The sequence below is a fragment of the Salvelinus sp. IW2-2015 genome, linkage group LG19 (genome assembly GCF_002910315.2).
Source record: "Salvelinus sp. IW2-2015 linkage group LG19, ASM291031v2, whole genome shotgun sequence".
Taxonomy (NCBI): Eukaryota; Metazoa; Chordata; class Actinopteri; order Salmoniformes; family Salmonidae; genus Salvelinus; species Salvelinus sp. IW2-2015.
In genome coordinates this window covers 9897677-9915736 of record NC_036859.1, presented here as the reverse complement: position 1 = coordinate 9915736, position 18060 = coordinate 9897677, and the positions used below count along the sequence as shown (strand labels likewise).

The window sequence follows — 18060 nt, the reverse complement described above, 5'->3', positions numbered from 1 at the left end:
ACCCAATGGTCACTCTGACAGAGCTCCTCTGTGGAGATGGGAGAACCTTCCAGAAGGACAACCATCTCTGCCGCAATTCACCAATCAGGCCTTTATGGTAGAGTGGCCAGACGGAAGCCACTCCTCAGTAAAAGGCACATGACAGCCCGCTTGGAGTTTGCCAAAAGGCCCCTAAAGGACTCTGATCATGGTAAACAATATTCTCTGGTCTGATGAAACCAAGATTGAATTCTTTGTCCTGAATTCCAAGTGTCACGTCTGGAAGAAACCAGGCACCGCTCATCACCTGGCCAATACCATCCCTACGGTGAAGCATGGTAGTGCCAGCATCATGCTGKGTGGATGTTTTCAGCGGCAGGGACTGGGAGAMTAGTCAGGATCGAGGGAAAGATGAACGGAGCAAAGTGCAGAGAGATCCTTGATGACAACTTGCTCCAGAGTGCTCAGGACCTCAGACTGGGGCGAAGGTTCACCTTCCAACAGGACAACGACCCTAAGCACACAGCCAAGACAACGCAGGAGTGGCTTTGGGACAAGTCTCAGAATGTCCTTGTGTGGCCCAGCCAGAGCCCTGAACATCTCTGGAGAGACCTGAAAATAGCTGTGCAGCGACGCTCCCCTTCCAACCTGACAGAGCTTGAGAGGATCTGCAGAGAAGAATGGGAGAAACTCCCCAAATTCAGCTGTGCCAAGCTTGTAGTGTCATACCCAAGAAGATTTGAGGCTGTAATCACTGCCAATGGTGCTTCAACAAAGTTATGAGGAAACAGTCTGAATACTTAAATGTAAATTGGATATTTTAGGTTTTTATTTTTAATAMATTTGCTAAAATGTCTAAAAACCTGTTTTGGCTTTGTCATTATCAGGTATTTTGTGTAGATTGATGAGGGGGGAAACAATTTAATCAATTTTAGGATTAGGCTGTAACGTAACAGAATGTGGAAAAAGTCAAGAGGTCTGAATACTTTCCAGAATGTACTGTGTGTGTGTGTGACGTCAATATGCGTGTGTGTGTGTGTATGTGTGTGTGTGTCCGTCAGTGTAGTATGTGTGGTTAGAGTCCAGTAAGTGTACATCGAGCTTGTGCAAGAGAGTCAGTGCAAAAGAATAAGGGGGTCAATACAAATAGTCCTGATAGCCATTTGATTAACTTTTCAGCAGTCTTATGGCTTGGGGGTGGAAGCTGTTAAGAAGCCTTTTGGTCCCAAACTTGGTGCTCCGGTATCGCTTACCATGCAGTAGCAGAGAGAACGGTCTATGACTTGGTTGTTTGGACTCTTTACAATTTTTAGGGCCTTCCTCTGACACCGCCTGGTATAGAGGTCCTGGATGGCAGGAAGCTCAGCCCGAGGGATGTACTGGGCCGTACGCACTACCCTCTGTAGCCAAATGTGACCAAATGTCATAATTTAAAGATGATATTTGATTTTAGGGAAATATAATGTAGGCCTAGTATCAGTACAATGTCATTGATCATTTTCATCCGAAAGCGCCACTGCTCTACAAACAATTTCTTGTCGGGAATGGCAAAGCATAAGCTGTAATGCAAATTTTTGCTACCTACAGAGGAGGTGATAGGCCTACTTCGCAAGACTCTTCCACATTGTCTTGAAAAAGGTCAGTCCCACCCAATTGACTTTATATGCAAGCTAATCAGTATTTTTCAAGTGTGCCCTCTAGCTTTTCTAACTCTGTGTCTTACTGTCTGTCTGTCTGTCTGTCATGAATTAAGGAAGCGTGACTGASTGGTTGTGACAGCACACCACACTTGATCCACAGGAGTCCGGCAAAGACGTGCTTGTGTGCTCGCCAAAGCTTCCATCTGTTTGTGCGCGACTGGTAGCCCTATGAGGAGTGTCCGTTATTCACTATCCTTATGCTCTCCCCCCTTGCCAATGCCCTGCCACCATGCCAACTCTGGTGGTGAGAGCTATATTTACAAACAGTTGTCATGATACTGGTTCAATGAAAAGCAAGAGTAAAATATTGATACCTTGTAGCCTAATGTAATTGTCGAAGTATGAAACTACCAACAATGAAAAAACAAATCTAATTCACAGTGTACCATTATAGACTTCGAAATACTCACCAAAAAGAGACAAAGGGTTMATGTATATATTCACTTTAATATGACCTGTTTATATAAATCTTCCTAAGAGGTGTGCACACTACAAAACACATACTGGCAAATAGGGAATATAATTAGTTACGGGACAAGCAGGTTAAACAAAGCAGTAAGCCAGGGTGGCTAGCCAGAAAGGTAGGCAAAAATGCCAGAGATTCAAAAGTCAATGAAATGTTGTAATCAGGTCTTGCCATATTTTAAGGGGCTATAGGATTTACTTTTCTTGTTATGTTTAAAAGTGTAAATGAAAAAGATACGTACTACAAATTGATTGCACATTGCCATTTTTGTGCCATAGTGCGCATCAACTCTGGTGTCTGAACAAAAATAGTCTCTCCTCTACCCTAAAGGACAAGTTACACACAAACTGAACACATGAGACAATTCACATATCTACCATGCAAATTCTGTCTTTGTGTTGCCCTCCACCCCTCATCTTTTATTGTTTCTCTCAGACATTAAATTATATATATTTTTCAGTCTCACCCTTTTCCCTCCCCATTCCTCTATCTCTCCATCTTTTCACTCTGTCCTCCTCTCTCCATCCTGCAGGCTGTCTCCCTATAGGGGGAAAACCAAGAAGCCGGAGAAGGTKGAATACTTCCAGCCACCCATCAGGTTTCCCCTCTCTAGTTTGAGGTAGGCCTTGTCTCCCCTCTCCATGATCACTAGGCCTGCGTTGGTGGCTGCCTCTCGCGTCACATCCATGTCCCCAGCGAAGGCTGAGATCATTGGCCACCCATTCAACATCAGACTAACCTAGAAACAACCACACGGTTAGTCTCAATGTCAAACAACTAACTATTTGTGGGACATGCATGGTGCTATGCTACATGCTCTATGTTTACGGCATGTACAGTATGTCTCTTTCACCTGGATAGTTTGTCTGTTGTAGGCCTTCACTACATGGAAGTTGAAGCTGTAGACTCCCCTCCTGGGGGCTAGGAAGACACTGCTCTCCTGGTCAAAGTGATTGCCCACATTCACCAGGATCTGAGGTAAGAAGAGAAAGGGAGAGAATGAACACAGGATGATAAGAGAGATAGGGAGTGATGGGGTATAGAAATCAATCATTCATCAATGATCAATCAAAGAGAAACAAATCAGTCAAAGATAATTAATGTATAAGAAGGCATTGGTCAACCTCACCTGTTGATGTATTACTTTATATGGTCAATATTTATTTGAATTTGCTCACCTGGTCGAAATAGATGATCATGGTGCGGTTGCTCATGTCTGTGGGCTCGTGGTTTGTCTGGCGGGTGGCAGAGAAGGCCACCCGGCCGGTGCCTGAGCGTACTGACATGCCCAGGGCATTTCCCGCTGGCTCAGAGTTGGGAGTGGAGTCACAGATCACCAAACACTTTCCTTCCAGGACGATAGGCTCTGTGTCATTCTGRGTCTGGGCCCCTAGAGGCCCCCATAGGAGCAGCAGCCCCAGCAACACTGTGGGCTCTAAGGTGGATGAACGAACCACCCTGGGATACATGCTTTTAACTTGCTTTGTTTTGATTGTATATCTGTTATTMATTCTAGTATAGAGGAGAGTCACTTTGAAAGATTACAGACATAGATAAATATGCCCAGGCTAAATCGATGTCACTCAGGTCCTAAAATGTCTCACAATTGATGTTGTAGCTGATATTCAGCAGGATCATTAGTGTCCTCAATTGGTTGAACTTGGTCCACCACCCTGTTCTATGACAGCAGTCTCCTATCCCACCTCCTAGTGGAGACGCTATGTAGGAAGTCTCCCAGTAATAAATATAGAGGTTTGTCAACAGGTAGGACTCAGACTGACAACCAAGAGGGTTTGGAGTTGTCAGTGTTCARCAGAAGTCAACGAAGTCAGAACATACAGTCTCTCCCCCTATTTACCCCACACTATCTGTCTGTCCTTCCCTCCCTCTATCTCTCTCACTCTGTTCTCATGGATATCTCTCCTGTGATTCTGGGCTGGTTTGCAACAGTGGCAGTAGGTGGCAGGATAGCATGGGCAAATAGACGTTTGGGTGTGTTCCAGGACCTGAGAGAAGGAAGGAAAAATGGTGGGAGGGATAGATGAAGAAAGGTAGAGCACTTGTGAGGAATCTCGGCTACCATAGAAGCGGATGAAGAGGAGGATGAAGAGGAGGATATTGTTAGGGGGAGGGAGAGGGAATGAGGTAACGTTCTGGACCGGTGTCAGGGGAGGATGTAGAATCCAGGAGGGAGTGAGAAAGAAAGAGGGAGTGGGGGAACAACTCCACTGAGAGACCATCTGTCTTTCACTCGCACTCTCTACCTCCTGACGTTCCATAACATGCCCCCCCCCCTACCTCGTACCCACCATGTTCGCACTTAGTTTCTCCATCATCCTCTTGTATTTTCATACAAATTCCTTAGGTGTTTATCTTTTCACAACTACATAAATGGTTACTGTATATCACACGGAGAAGAAAGCACTTCATCCTCTATTGATATTATAGATAGAACAACATTTTAGACTGTACCCCCTCTTTTGTATGTGATTTTCTCTCTTTCCTTCTAAAATAATCTCTACATGTCGTCAATTCAAGTACAAAAAGACACTCTGACACATCTCTGATGATCACATTCTCTATGACATTAGTGATTAACACTGTTATCAACCACCTTATAAAACCACCACACACTCTTTCTTCGAACACACACAGATGCACTCTCTCACACCAACCCAAAATAGTTTTTTTAGGGAGTTGGTCCCCAATATTCAACAGTCAGAAGATTAGCAGTTTTCCTGAACAATTCAAGATGTTAACACAAGGAAATTGCAGGACTAGGCATTTATCCACTGAGTACTGTCAGGCAATCCTGGAGTCTAAGTTTAAGTTCAGAAATAAATAGTTGAGGGTATCACCTGTTTCAGTTTGAAAGGTGTCGTCCTTATTTTCCATATCGGGTGAAGTACATTTTTGCTCCTCGGAGATGGAGTGATAGTCACATATTCCTCATAACCACTTTCTACTCTGTTCTCTCACATTCTACAGGATCACAGAGACCTCCCTTTGAAACAGGCATCTAAATGGCCATGCCAGAGGACCCACTGTGTTATAATCTCTCTCTCTCTCTCTCTCTCTCTCTCTCTCTCTCTCTCTCTCTCTCTCTCTCTCACACATTCTTTAATTCTCTGTCACTCACCCACCTACTCATTTTCTCTCTAACAATGAAAAGTGACAGTGAAAGTATTGCATCTGAGATGTTTTAATGTTGAAGGTAATTTTGTGACATTGTTTAGTCTGACACGAACTATGACATTGATTTAAAGCATATGAATCTGCCTTGAGCATCTTCAAGCGAATCCCTTTCAATATAATGGCCTACATAATTTCACTTTTGTGAAGATTCTAATGTCTGATGATTTTGTTATCTATACTACAATATGGTTCAGTCCACACACCTTCCATCTCTTTTTTCTCAACATTATTTGGGTTATTTAGCTTGGTACATGAGTGCCCCATAGAACCCATTTTATTATATGCATAAAAAATAGTCTAAACACACTCAGAAAAGGAAAAGGGACCCCATAGCTATGTTGCATCACAAGAATCTAGAACTATCCACTGAATGTTACATKTTCTTTAGAATATTGTCCTGTAGATTGGATGTATTTGATTAAAACTCTCCCTTGGGTCCAAGTTGCTTGGGTCTTTCAAATTCCCCCAAACCGTGACAAAAGTAGGACATACACGTCCATTCCTTACTGATTCAAAGTCATAGTTCATAGTACTTTGAGTCCTGAGCTCTGTAAGAATGTAGTCTTACCATTCGTCATGCTCACACAAGCTCTATTGTTCATCGTCCAATCCCTCATGAGGTCCTGGGAGATGTTCCAGAAGGAAACCTCCCACAAAGTCTCTATCCTTGAGCTCCCACCCCATTCTAATTCTCTGGTTCCTGATGATCTCTCAAACCCTCACTATGGAGATTCTGCTATGGAGCTCAGCTTTGTAGAGGCCAAAGCCCAGGCACACGGGCTGGCTGAAGGAGGTGGTGAAGTTGTGCAGGTAGGTCAGGGTGTTGGATGGCCCCACCTCGGAGAAGGTGATGGTGCCTGCGCCATAGTCCAGGGCCACGCCAACACGGTTGCCCGACATTCGACTGGAGATGCGTGTCTTCCTGTGGTTGTGCCAGGCGGCCAGCTTTCTATCATGCTGCTGTGTCAAGCTCCAAGACATCTGCAAGTCAAAACATCATCCATTATCTAGCAGTCAATATAGAAAACCAACCATTTCATTTTTTATCACCATTTGTTTCTCGTGATAAAAGTTACATTCAAAGAGACCAATTAAAGAAAATAACAATGTTTCTATCCACAGTTTTTATGCGACTAAAGAAATGGCATAGCCAGAAATTCGTTGGTGGGTGKGCCTGCAGAAATGTGGGTGAATTTTCTTTGCCATGGGGCAAGGAGAAAAATGTCCAGTTTTATAGCTAATCATGCTATTCCACACATTTTGCCATGGGGTAGAGAGAAAAGATAGATTTTTTTTAACGCTAATTAAAACTAAAATATGGGTAAAATGACTGTGATGAAGGCACTGGATTATGAGCTGTGTTGTTTACTAAATTAACAAATGAAATAGGCAATTGCATGGTGCATATAGCCATAGAAGCACAGTGACATATGCCTCAATGCAGTCATATTCCTGACCTATTGGGTGGTGTGGCTTTCAGTTAGATATTTTTGGCAACCCATCCCGTGAGAGTGAATGTCATTCCAGGTMATCTTTTCTGTTATATTTCATCAAATCTGGCTAACCCAGTGCACTGCTTGCTATGATTTCTATCTGACGGTGTTTAGGTAAACGACAAATAATGTCCCGTTTGGAACACAAGTAAAAGAGCAGATTTTGCTCAATCTGATTGGGTGGGCCTGGCTCCCCAGGGGGTGCCTACGCCCCTGGAGTAAAGTCATATCATATAAAAAATATATATATATACACCACCGTTCAAGAGTTTGGGGTCACTTAGAAATGTCCTTGTTTTTKAAAGAAAAAGCWAATTTTTTGTCCATTCAAATAACATCAAATTGATCAGAAATACAGTGTAGACATTGTTAATGTTGTAAATGACTATTGTAGCTGGAAACGGCAGATYTTTTTATGGAATATCTACATAGGCGTACAGAGGCCCATTATTATCAGCAATCATCACTCCTGTTTTCCAATGGCACGTTGTGTTAGCTAATCCAAGTTTATCATTTTGAAAGGCTAATTGATCATTAGAAAACCCTTTTGCAATTATGTTAGCACAGATGAAAACTGTTGTGCTGATTTAAGATGCAATACATCTGGCTGCCTTTAGACTAGTTGAGTATCTGGAGCATCAGCATTTGTGGGTTTGATTACAGGCTCAAAATGGCCAGAAACAAAGGACTTTCTTCTGAAATTCGTCAGTCTAATCTTGTTCTGAGAAATGAAGGCTATTCCATGCGAGAAATTGGCAAGAAACTGAAGATCTCGTACAACGCTGTGTACTACTCCTTTCACAGAACAGCGCATACTGGCTCTAACCAAAATAGAAAGAGGAGTGGGAGGCCCCGGTGCACAACTGAGCAAGAGGACAAGTACATTTGAGTGTCTAGTTTGAGAAACAGACGCCTCACAAGTCCTCAACTGGCAGCTTCATTAAATAGTACCCGCAAAACACCAGTCTCAATGTCAACAGTGAAGAGGCGACTCCAGGATGCTGGCCTTCTAGGCAGAGTTCCTCTGTCCAGCCTCAACGTCAACAGTGAAGAGGCGACTCCAGGATGCTGGCCTTCTAGGCAGAGTTCCTCTGTCAGTGTCTGTGTTCTTTTGCCCATCTTAATATTTTCTTTTTATTGGCCAGTCTGAGATATGGCTTTTTCTTTGCAACTCTGCCTAAAAGGCCAGCATCCCGGAGTCGCCTCTTCACTGTTGACGTTGAGACTGGTGTTTTGTGAGTACTATTTAATGAAGCATCAATTTCAAGCATCAATAAAAATATATAAAAAATATATATTTATTTTATTTCACCTTTATTTAACCAGGTAAGCTAGTTGAGAACAAGTTCTCATTTACAACTGCGACCTGGCCAAGATAAAGCAAAGGTTTCAAGTTTCATGCTGGCWAGCCTTGGGTGTTACCCTGGAAGAAGTTACAGGAGAGACAGGTGTCAAGCCATGGAAATGTGATAAGCATGATGAGTTTGCCATTTGTGAAGAGAATAAAAACAGTTATTCTATCAAGACACGAGGAACGTGCATGACAAGGACACCTGATTGGTCGGGCTAAGTAGGAATTATCATTTGAAATTGTGAGAAAAAATCTCCAACTACGTGCAATAAGAAAATTATGATTTAATATAGCTTTTATGTGATCCCTTTTAGTCTGAATAATATTGTAAGGCAAAATGTAGTGGTTTGATCAACATTGCGATGTTGACGCATGGATCATTTTCATTATAGCATTAATTATTCAAATTGACACAAACATGAAATGATGTCTGATAGTCAATTTGTTGAAAGTAATGAGCATTACAAACCAGAAACAGAGATAAGAGAAGACAGTTATTGTGCATTTCTCACCAGCTGTTACTTCTGTCCCAAGGCTGTGTTACTCCAGCCCCACCGGCAGGTACAAAAGTAACGTTGACGCAGTTCTGTTCTCGGTCTATTTCATTTMAACTCTTTTACCATAGAAATAAAATTACAGCTGCTAATGGTAGAGGACATGTATAAATTGTTTGTTGTAAAATATGGTCTCTCTAGCTCTAGCTCATCCCGGGTTCTCCCCTAACCATCATATGGAAGTAAACATAGAGTCACACTATGATATGGTGGTGGTCCTCCCACTATGACTCGGGAAACCATGCAGTTTATTAGGCTACACGTTAAATACATTATGATGAACTTCACAGGGTGGTGAAAGTGCACGGGGATGAGCTTGATGCTCCTTTCCAATAAATATTGAGGGTCTTATTCTGGCAACATGATGATCGATACATGACTGCCAAAAAATATTCTCACTCTTATCCATAATAATCTCATCATGTAAACTAGCCTATCCGCACACCACTGCAAGCATTTTTTTATTTTTTTATTTATTTAACTAGGCAAGTCAGTTAAGAACAAATTCTTATTTTCCAATGACGGCCTACACTGGCCAAACCCGGACGATGCTGGGCCAATTGTGCGCCGCCCTATGGGACTCCCAATCACGGCCGGTTGTGATGCAGCCTGGATTCGAACCAGGGTGTCTGTAGTGACGCCTCTAGCACTGAGATGCAGTGCCTTGGGCCACTCGGGAGCCGACGTGGCAGAGTAGGCACATTTAAAGCAACAGTTTTTGTGASAAGTTTAAAATACGATTGATTTAAGACTTTTATTCTGCGTAAAAGTACATTTTCTGTGCACTAACATCATCACGCACTGATTTTTATCCCCAACAAGTCTGTTTGGTGGAAACACACCACTGGTGGGAGAATGCATATTTTATTTATGCATATTTTTTTATATTTGTTATAACGACACATAACGAGACCCAGATGCAGACACAGTAGGCCGGATGGCCGTCGATGGACGGGGAGGACGAACATCTGGGCCGAGGGTATGTTGACCTCTTCTTCTTGCTCTGGGAAGAGCGGGGCCTGATATCCCAAAGGGCGAAAGCCCAGTGGCCGAGCAGRGAAGAGTGTTCCGGGCATACTCCACCCATAAAAGTTGCCGCCTCCAGGTGGTGGGGTTGGTTGAGACGAGGCACCTAAGCGCAGTCTCYAGGTCTTGATTGGCATGCTCCGACTGGCCGTTTGACTGGGGATGAAACCCGCAGGACAGGCTGGCCGACAACCCAATCAGGGTGCAGAACGCCTTCCAGAATCGGGATGAGAATTGAGGATCACTATCAGAGACAATGTCAACAGGGAGTCCATGGATTTGGAAGACGTGCTGCACCATGAGCTGGGCCTTCTCCTTGGCTGGAGGTAACTTAGGGAGAGGGATGAAATTGGCGGCTTTAGAGAACCTATCCATTACTGTCAGGATAGTGATGTTGCCATCAGACGGAGGAAGCCCAGTGACAAAATCCAAGGATATATGGGACCAGGGACGATGAGGAACAGGGAGTGGCTGAAGGAGKCCAGCCGGAGCTTCCCACGGAGTCTTATTCTGAGCACACACCGTGCATGCGGCGACGAAGGCTGAGGCGTCAGGAACCATAGTGGGCCACCAGAAGTGTTGTCGGATGAAKGCCAGGGTTCGATGGGAGCCGGGATGGCAGGTGGGCTTGGAGGAATGAGCCCATTCCAGGACCTGAGCTTGGGCCGAATCAGGGACAAACATTTGGTAAGCCGGGCCAGGGAGAGGAGTGGTTAAGGGTAACGATTCTTCWCCTTGATGTCATTGAGGCCCCGGTAGTCGATACATGGACACAGGGTCTTGTCCTTTTTTTCCACAAAGAAGAACCATGCGCCAGCAGGGGAGGCAGAAGGACGAATGCTCMCAGCAGCCAGAGAGTCCTCAATGTACTCCTCCATGGCCTTGKTCTCATTGCCAGACAGGGAATATAGCSGCCCACGAGGCGGTGTTGTGCCCGGGAGGAGATCAGTAGCGCAATTGTAGGGACAATGCAGAGGGRGGGAGGTGGCGCGAGTCTTGCTGAACACCTCCAGGAGGTCCTGGTATTCCGCAGGAACAGYTGAGAAATCTGAGGCTTTACCAGAGCCTGCAGAAGGTCGTCCCGGGGTAGGATGCGCCTCCTTCAGGCAATGTGTGGCAGAACGGGCTCCAACCCAGGATAGAACTAGTGGTCCAGTCAATAACGGGGTTGTGCCTYTGGAGCCATGAAAATCCCGAAACAACAGGAACATTGGGGGATTCAATGAGAAGAAGTTGTATGGACTCACTGTGATTGCCCGACACACGCAGGTTAATGGGCACCGTACTATGAGTGACCCTGCCTATGGTGTTTCCGTCCAGTGCTCTGGCGTCCATGGGAACGGCGAGGGGTTGTGTGGAGATACCCAGCTCCGATACCAGAGTAGTGTTCATAAAACTCTCATCAGCTCCAGAGTCAATGAGCACCCGGAGAGATTTAGACCAGTCACCCCACAGCAGGATAACACAGAAGAGAGTACGAGTAATGTGATAGAAAACTCCCAGTATGGCCCACCATGGTACTCTTACCTAGCTGATGAGTCTGGTCTTTTACTGGTACTGTAATGCCCTGTAGCACCACAATACAGGCAACTGTTGGAGTTAAGCATCTGTAGTCAGTTCTGAGGCGACAATCTAGATCTGCCCAGTTGCGTAAGCACTGTAGAAAACGAGTCGCTCGTTCTCGATGATCCCGACGGGACTCGGTTGACTTCAGATCCTCTCGAAAATGCAGGMGTCGTGGACTCCCGGGGTTCTTCGGGGGCGAGCAGGCAGCCGTGGACGAACGAGTGGGGCTGAAAACAGACCTCTCCCTCCTGCGCTCTCATAGTCCATCATCCTTATTGTTAAGGCTATGAGGGAATCGAGGTCCAGRAGTAACTCCCGAGCTGCGAGGTCGTCTTTAATGTCCTTGGATAGTCCATGGAGAAAGGTATCAAACAGAGACTCCGGTTTGCAGGCACTCTCGGCGGCTAACGTGTGAGAGACTACTGCGCAGCCTGCCACACTACAGGGTTCTTGACGTAATCTGGGTTCTCGGGAAGGCGGGGTAGGCTGTACAAAATCATCACTGGCAGGGGAATTACTGAGCGTCCGGGAGGTCTCCATTGTGGCATGCTGCCTGATAGATGGTCCATGGAATTGCTCTAGTAACATTTTGAAACYCTGGTTATGGAGTCCCGACAGCGTATGGAGACCTTCCATAAGGCTCTGAAGTAGCTCCTCATGTTTTTCAATGGTGCCTCCCTGCAGGGAGACAGCGTTAAAGAGCCGGTCCGAGTCTGCTGGGTCAGTCATGGCCAGTTCGTACTATAACGACACAGGGCGAGACCCAGATGCAGACACAGACACAGGAGGCAGATGGTTCAAGTCTCTGATATTTATTCAAATACAAGGGGCAGGCAATAGGCAGGTCGAGGACAGGCAGGCTGAATGGTCAGGCAGGCGGGCTCAGTGTCAGAGCAGGTAGAACAGGTCGGAACCGGGAGGGCTAGAAAACAGAGACTAGGAAAACAAGACCAACTGGCAACAGACAAACAGAGAACACAGGTATAAATACACWRGGGATTATGGGGAAGATGAGCGACACCTGGAGGGGGGTTGAGACAAGCACAAAGACAAGTGAAACAGATCAGGATGTGACAATTTCAATGAAAAWCGGTCGCCAATTGGATGGAAAGCTAGCTATTGATCAACTTCCAGATCAGTTTACAGAGATGACAACTAACATGTCATGTCAGTCTTATTACCACAGTTCTTGCTATTATTAAAGACCACATGAAGAAGAACAAGGGGAAGAAGAGTGATGACAATGTACCTTGTTAATTCCAAAGGCATTGCCCACCTTCCCCTTCCGCCCGATGCTCCGGTAGGACACCGCAATGTCCCAGAAGCCTTCTGCCTCCAGCTCCCAGTAATGGGTTCCAGAGGAGAATGTCTGGACGGTCAGGACTTGAGCCCAGTGATCGAAGCGGTCGGGGTGAGTGGCACATGGAAGGCGGTGTTTGACCCGCATGGCTGACCGCAGGCCATCAGAAATGCTCAGGAGAGGATGTGCGGAGTTAGTGTCCAGAGTCAACGGACTTGTCGCTATAGAAATAGAGAGAGACAGAAAGCACAGAGAGAAAGTAAATATGAATGAATAAACCTGAATTCATCCCATCTCAGATATAAGGGTTGAAGGTTCAGCCTGTGCACTCACAGAGCTCTCTCTTGAGTACGGTGAGACAGTGCAGCGTCTCRGTGATGAACTGTCTGTGCTTGCTCTCAATGTCCTCCACAATGTACTTCCTGTCCAGGTTGACAGGGTCAGGGGTGAACAGRGGGCAGTTCAGTTCCACAAGCAGCCTGTTATAGAGCACAGCAGGTAGCAGGTTAGACACAAATCATGTTATACTCAAACATATGCACATACACAAGCACGCACAGACACAAACAATATCATACTAATGAATACCTATTCCTTATTTACCTTGAGTCATCAGAATGAAATGCCTGTGGACAGAACAAAGAAAATGAGCCAAGGACTGTTATAAGACTGTAATAATAATTATACAGTGCATTCGGAAAGTATTCAGACCCCTTGACTTTTTCCACATTTTGTTACGTTTCAGCCTTATTTAAAATTGATGAAAAAAATAAATAATAATCTATAGACAATACCTCATAATGACAAAGCAAAAACAGGTTGTTAGAGATTTTTGCCAATTTGTAAAAAAGAAAAAACAGAAATACCTTATTTGCATAAGTATTCAGACCCTTTGCTATGAGACTTGAAATTGAGCTCARGTTCACCCTGTTTCCATTGATCATCCTTGAGATGTTTACAACTTGATTGGAGTCCATCTGTGGTCAATTCAATTGATTGGACATGATKTGGAAAGGCAAACATCTGTCCATATAAGGTCCCATAGTTGACAGTGCATGTCAGAGYAAAAACCAAGCCATGAGGTCGAAGGAATTGTCCGTAGAGCTCCGAGAAAGGATTGTGTCGAGGCACAGATCTGGGGAAGGGTACCAAAACATTACTGCAGCATTGAAGGTCCCCAAGAACACAGTGGCCTCCATCATTCTTAAATGGAAGAAGTTTGGAACCACCAAGACTCTTCCTAGAGCTGGTCACCCGGCCAAGAACCCGATGGTCACGATGGTTCCTCTCTGGAGATTGGAGAACCTTCCAGAAGGACAACCATCTCTGCAGCACTCCACCAATCAGGCCTTATGGTAGTGGCCAGATGGAAGCCACTCCTCAGTAAAAGGCTCATGACAGCCCGCTTGGAGTTTGCCAAAAGGCAACGAAAGACTCTCAGACCATGAGAAACAAGATACTCTGGTCTGATGAAACCAAGATTGACCTCTTTGGACTGAATACCAAGCGTCACGTCAGGAGGAAACCTGGCACCATCCCTACGGTGAAGCATGGTGGTGGCAGCATCATGCTGCGGGGATGTTTTTCAGCAGCAGGTACTGGGAGACTAGTCAGGATCGAGGGAAATATGACTGGAGAAAAGTACAGAGAGGCCCTTGATRAAAACCTGCTCCAGAGCACTCAGGACTTTCGACTGGGGTGAAGGTTTACCTTCCAACAGGACAACGACCCTAAGCACACAGCCAAGACAACGCAGGAGTGGCTTTGGGACAAGTCTCCGAATGCCTTGAGTGGCCCAGCCAGAGCACGGACTTGAACCTGATCGAACATCTCTGGAGAGACCCGATAGCTGTGCATCGACGTTCCCAATCCAACCTGACAGAGCTTGAGAGGATCTGTAGAGAAGAATGGGAGATACTCCCCCAATACTGTGTGCAAACTTGTAGCGTCATACCCAAGAATACTCAAGGCTGTAATCACTGCCAAAGTGATTACAGTCTGAATACGGTCTGAATACTTATGTAACTGTTATATTCCATTGATTTCTTTTATACATTTGCTAAAAAATTAAAAAAATACTGTTTTTGCTTGTCATTATGGGTATTGGTGTAGATTGACAATTTAATCAATTTTAGAATCAGACAAAATGTGGAAAAAGTCAAGGGGTCTGAATACTTTCCGACGCACTGTAATTCACCATTATACATGGTTATAAGACAATAATACAAAACTGTTAATAAAGTTATTCAAATGTACTATCTTTAAAAAAGAGACATTCATTGACGGCTAATCAATAAAAGCAGAAAGCCTTCAATGCCATAGTACAAATCCTGCATGAATGGCACTGTGAATCACCCCAGATGGACAGGGAGGTAAACAGATTATTGAAATCCTCTGTTATGCAGTGTACAACATATGCTGTCTTGTAAATAAATAGGTTGTTTAAACATTGCAGTACAGTACAGAAGTGAATGTTCAGATTCAGAATGATTACCAGAATAGTGACCTAGCCATCAAATGATTTGAGAGGATGGCTTTGATCAATTTGGTTTGTTTGAGGATACTCAAAKGTTGTGTCTAACTGCCTGAAATGGTTACTGTGAAGTTGGATGTGTATTGTTTTATTGCAATACTGAGGTCCTAACTCTTGCGTGGTCACTAATGACACAATGGCACTTGTCCCAAAAGTAGGCTGTAAACTCCACTACCCTGGCGGAATATCCAACCTGTTTGCTCTTTCTTCCATGGTATCCAAATCATCCCCAGATTCCAATTGGCTTCTTCAAACCCTCTCCTCTCTCTAGTCATCTTGGTACCCGGTAATAATAAACATCTCACCCAGATGAGCAGGAAGGGGTCTGTCTCCTCCAGCAAGGATGCCAGGTAGTGGTGAATGTCCTGGGTCTTACTCAGGTCCACCCTCACCCTGCTGCAGTCGTTCTGCAGGCGCTCCATGACCTTCTGCCTCTCCCTCAAGGTGCTCTCCCTCAGGGCCAGCACTAGCCTCTCCACCTGCAGCTGCAGGTCTACACCCATACGTTCCACCTGGGAGTCATTTGCCACAGACATGTCCTGCAGGGGGACAACAACCATCACTATGGATTTTTAAGGTCATAACAGGACTCAGCTTTCAGGCAGAATAGAAGCGTGGATAGATTAATATAAGCATGAACAGGAAATTGATGGACCGCTATAAGCATGTGTGTGTGGTTACTCACTGTTATAGTGAGGTCAGTGTTCTGGTGCTCTTGGAGGATCCGTTCACCTTCATTCAGCTTTTCATCTGCTTTCTGGAGAAGGCTCTTGAGGATGACCTGTGGAAACACACAGATTTAGAACTGTTATAGCCACACTATAACACCAGTTGTAGGGAACTAMAGGTTGTTTACTGACCTTGAGGTCCTCCTCCACCTTCCTCAGTCCTTTAATGCGGTGCTGTGCATGGCCACCTTCCAATAGGCACTCTGAACACACGTACACCTGCTCGTCTGCACAGTAGTAGAGGAATATCTCCTTGTGGGCGGGACACCTGCGGTGAGTCAGATCTCCCAGGGGTTCCACCAGCAGGTGTGTCTTGAAGGCGGGCCGCTCCAGGTGGGGCTGCAGGTGCTCTGCACACAGAGACACCTCACAGCGCAGGCAGGTCTTCACCGCCACGGTGGTCCCCGCCTGGTCCTTTTCCCCCACAGGTGGGCAGCAGTCACATGCCACCACCCCTTGTTCCTCCTGGCACTGTGTGCAGGTGAAGCGACCCCTGACCCCAGCCTTCCTGTGCCCCCAGGTGTCCCGTACGCAGGCCGGGCAGAAGCTGTGGCCACACAGCAGGGACTGGGCCTGGCTGAAGACGTCGCGGCACAACGAACAGGTCAACTCTTCCTCCAGGGACGCCATGGCAACCGATTTTGTCACCAGGGAACACAAAAAGGGAAAAGGCACCTTTGCACAATTGTTTTGGGAAATAATGTCAAAATCATTGTCAATTTGTCCAAATAATGAGCAGTTGAAATCATCTTTAATTCCCAGTCTTAATGCCCAATGTCTTATTTTCTAGCCACTTCATGACCGCTATAAGCTGAGTCCTGGGGTCAGGTTTACAGTACAGTGGTCACGGAGTTAGTGACAGTGTTGGGGAAGCTACTCTGAAGATATAGTTTACCAAGCATCCAATTACTTCAAACTGGAAGAAGTTAAGCTACACTAAATCTACCCTTTATAGAAAAATATAGTTTACTTCACTAAAGTTAACTTTGAAAAAGTAGTTCACTACATCCAAACTACTTCGTTAAAAATCTGAAATGTCATAGACGACAAATTGCAAGAACATATTACCTTGGGGTCATATTTTAACACAATGTGTAATTATTGCCTAGTTAACCATATTTTATTTTTGCCAACATAGCGTGTAGTTCCAGCAGCTAGATACATCACTAGATGGCAAAAGAAAGTAATTAACTAATGAAAACACTCCCTAAATCTGAATTTAGTTCAACTACCACCAAGCTACTGCAAAAGGTAGTCAAATTAGTAGTTGACCTACATGTAGTTCACTACTCMCCAACACTGGTTAGTGACACTGTTTACTCATAGTTCACGCCAAAGTCACTTATGTAAAAACTAGGAATAAGGTTTTAGGAACGGGGCTAGGTCAGTCCACTTCACCGGCGCCAACTCCTCTATTTATCTTCCTACTTATCAACCATTAAGCCTGTTTACAAGGTTTTCGGCCATTGTCCAATATTATTAGAACACCTCAAGGTCTTCCCATTGTCCTAAGTGTCAGACATGACTACTTCTTCTCTAGTTAACTGGTATAATCTGCATCACTGCGTTTATTCTCATGCTACGGARGAGTTGCAACACTGCTTGACCTGATCTTTGTACCTATAGCGCATCCCAATCCCTGCCTGTTGCTATGGCGGGATCAAGACATCATCCTCCCTTTCCACCTGCCTGTCTACATGTGCTCTTCCTATCTTGTTTACAACTGTCCTATACACATTCTGATATGTCTTTCTTGTGTGTTTTTTCAGATTGTTCAAAGGTCCACAATATAGTATAGATTCCCCTTACCTGATTGTGTCCCAGGTCTGTCACAGTGTGGCCATCGTTGGGTGTAGTGCTGTCAGTGTGTGTAGAAACYGGCTAATCCCATAAAAATGTCTGCTTTAAGCAGAGGGACTGACCTCTCATAGCACATAGTCACATGACCTACTCAGAGAGCGAGGGTGCATCTCAAGACTCTAAGGAGGATTCCTCTCCTTATCTCCTTTCCTTCACCTGCACTGCTATGAAGGAAGTGTAGGAGTGAAAGCAACTCTCCAGTCGGCAACTACCATATTACCTATCTTGGGTTTTCGGATGAGAGCTGAAACAMACACACTCAGAGAGAGACAGAGAGAGAGCGAAAGATTGCATTCTACAACCACCTAA

The 18060-nt window shown here is 45.0% G+C and overlaps 2 protein-coding genes across 2 annotated transcripts; both read right to left on the bottom strand.

Moving 5' to 3' along the window:
• Window positions 1–2106: 2106 nt before the first annotated feature.
• Window positions 2107–5175, bottom strand: cbln12 (cerebellin 12). The gene is made up of 4 exons (XM_024009787.2): window positions 5004–5175; window positions 3324–4151; window positions 2999–3118; window positions 2107–2884 (listed from the first exon to the last, which is right to left on the bottom strand). Exons 2-4 carry the CDS (start codon window positions 3612–3614, stop codon window positions 2687–2689), a joined length of 609 nt encoding a protein of 202 aa, XP_023865555.1. The 5' UTR covers window positions 3615–4151; window positions 5004–5175; the 3' UTR covers window positions 2107–2686.
• Window positions 5176–5331: 156 nt separating this feature from the next.
• On the bottom strand, window positions 5332–16558 carry LOC111979304 (E3 ubiquitin/ISG15 ligase TRIM25-like). Its single transcript, XM_024009761.1, has 7 exons — window positions 16024–16558; window positions 15849–15944; window positions 15469–15702; window positions 13234–13256; window positions 12964–13109; window positions 12580–12851; window positions 5332–6321 (listed from the first exon to the last, which is right to left on the bottom strand). Exons 1-7 carry the CDS (start codon window positions 16519–16521, stop codon window positions 6052–6054), a joined length of 1539 nt encoding a protein of 512 aa, XP_023865529.1. The 5' UTR covers window positions 16522–16558; the 3' UTR covers window positions 5332–6051.
• Between the last annotated feature and the right edge of the window lie 1502 nt (window positions 16559–18060).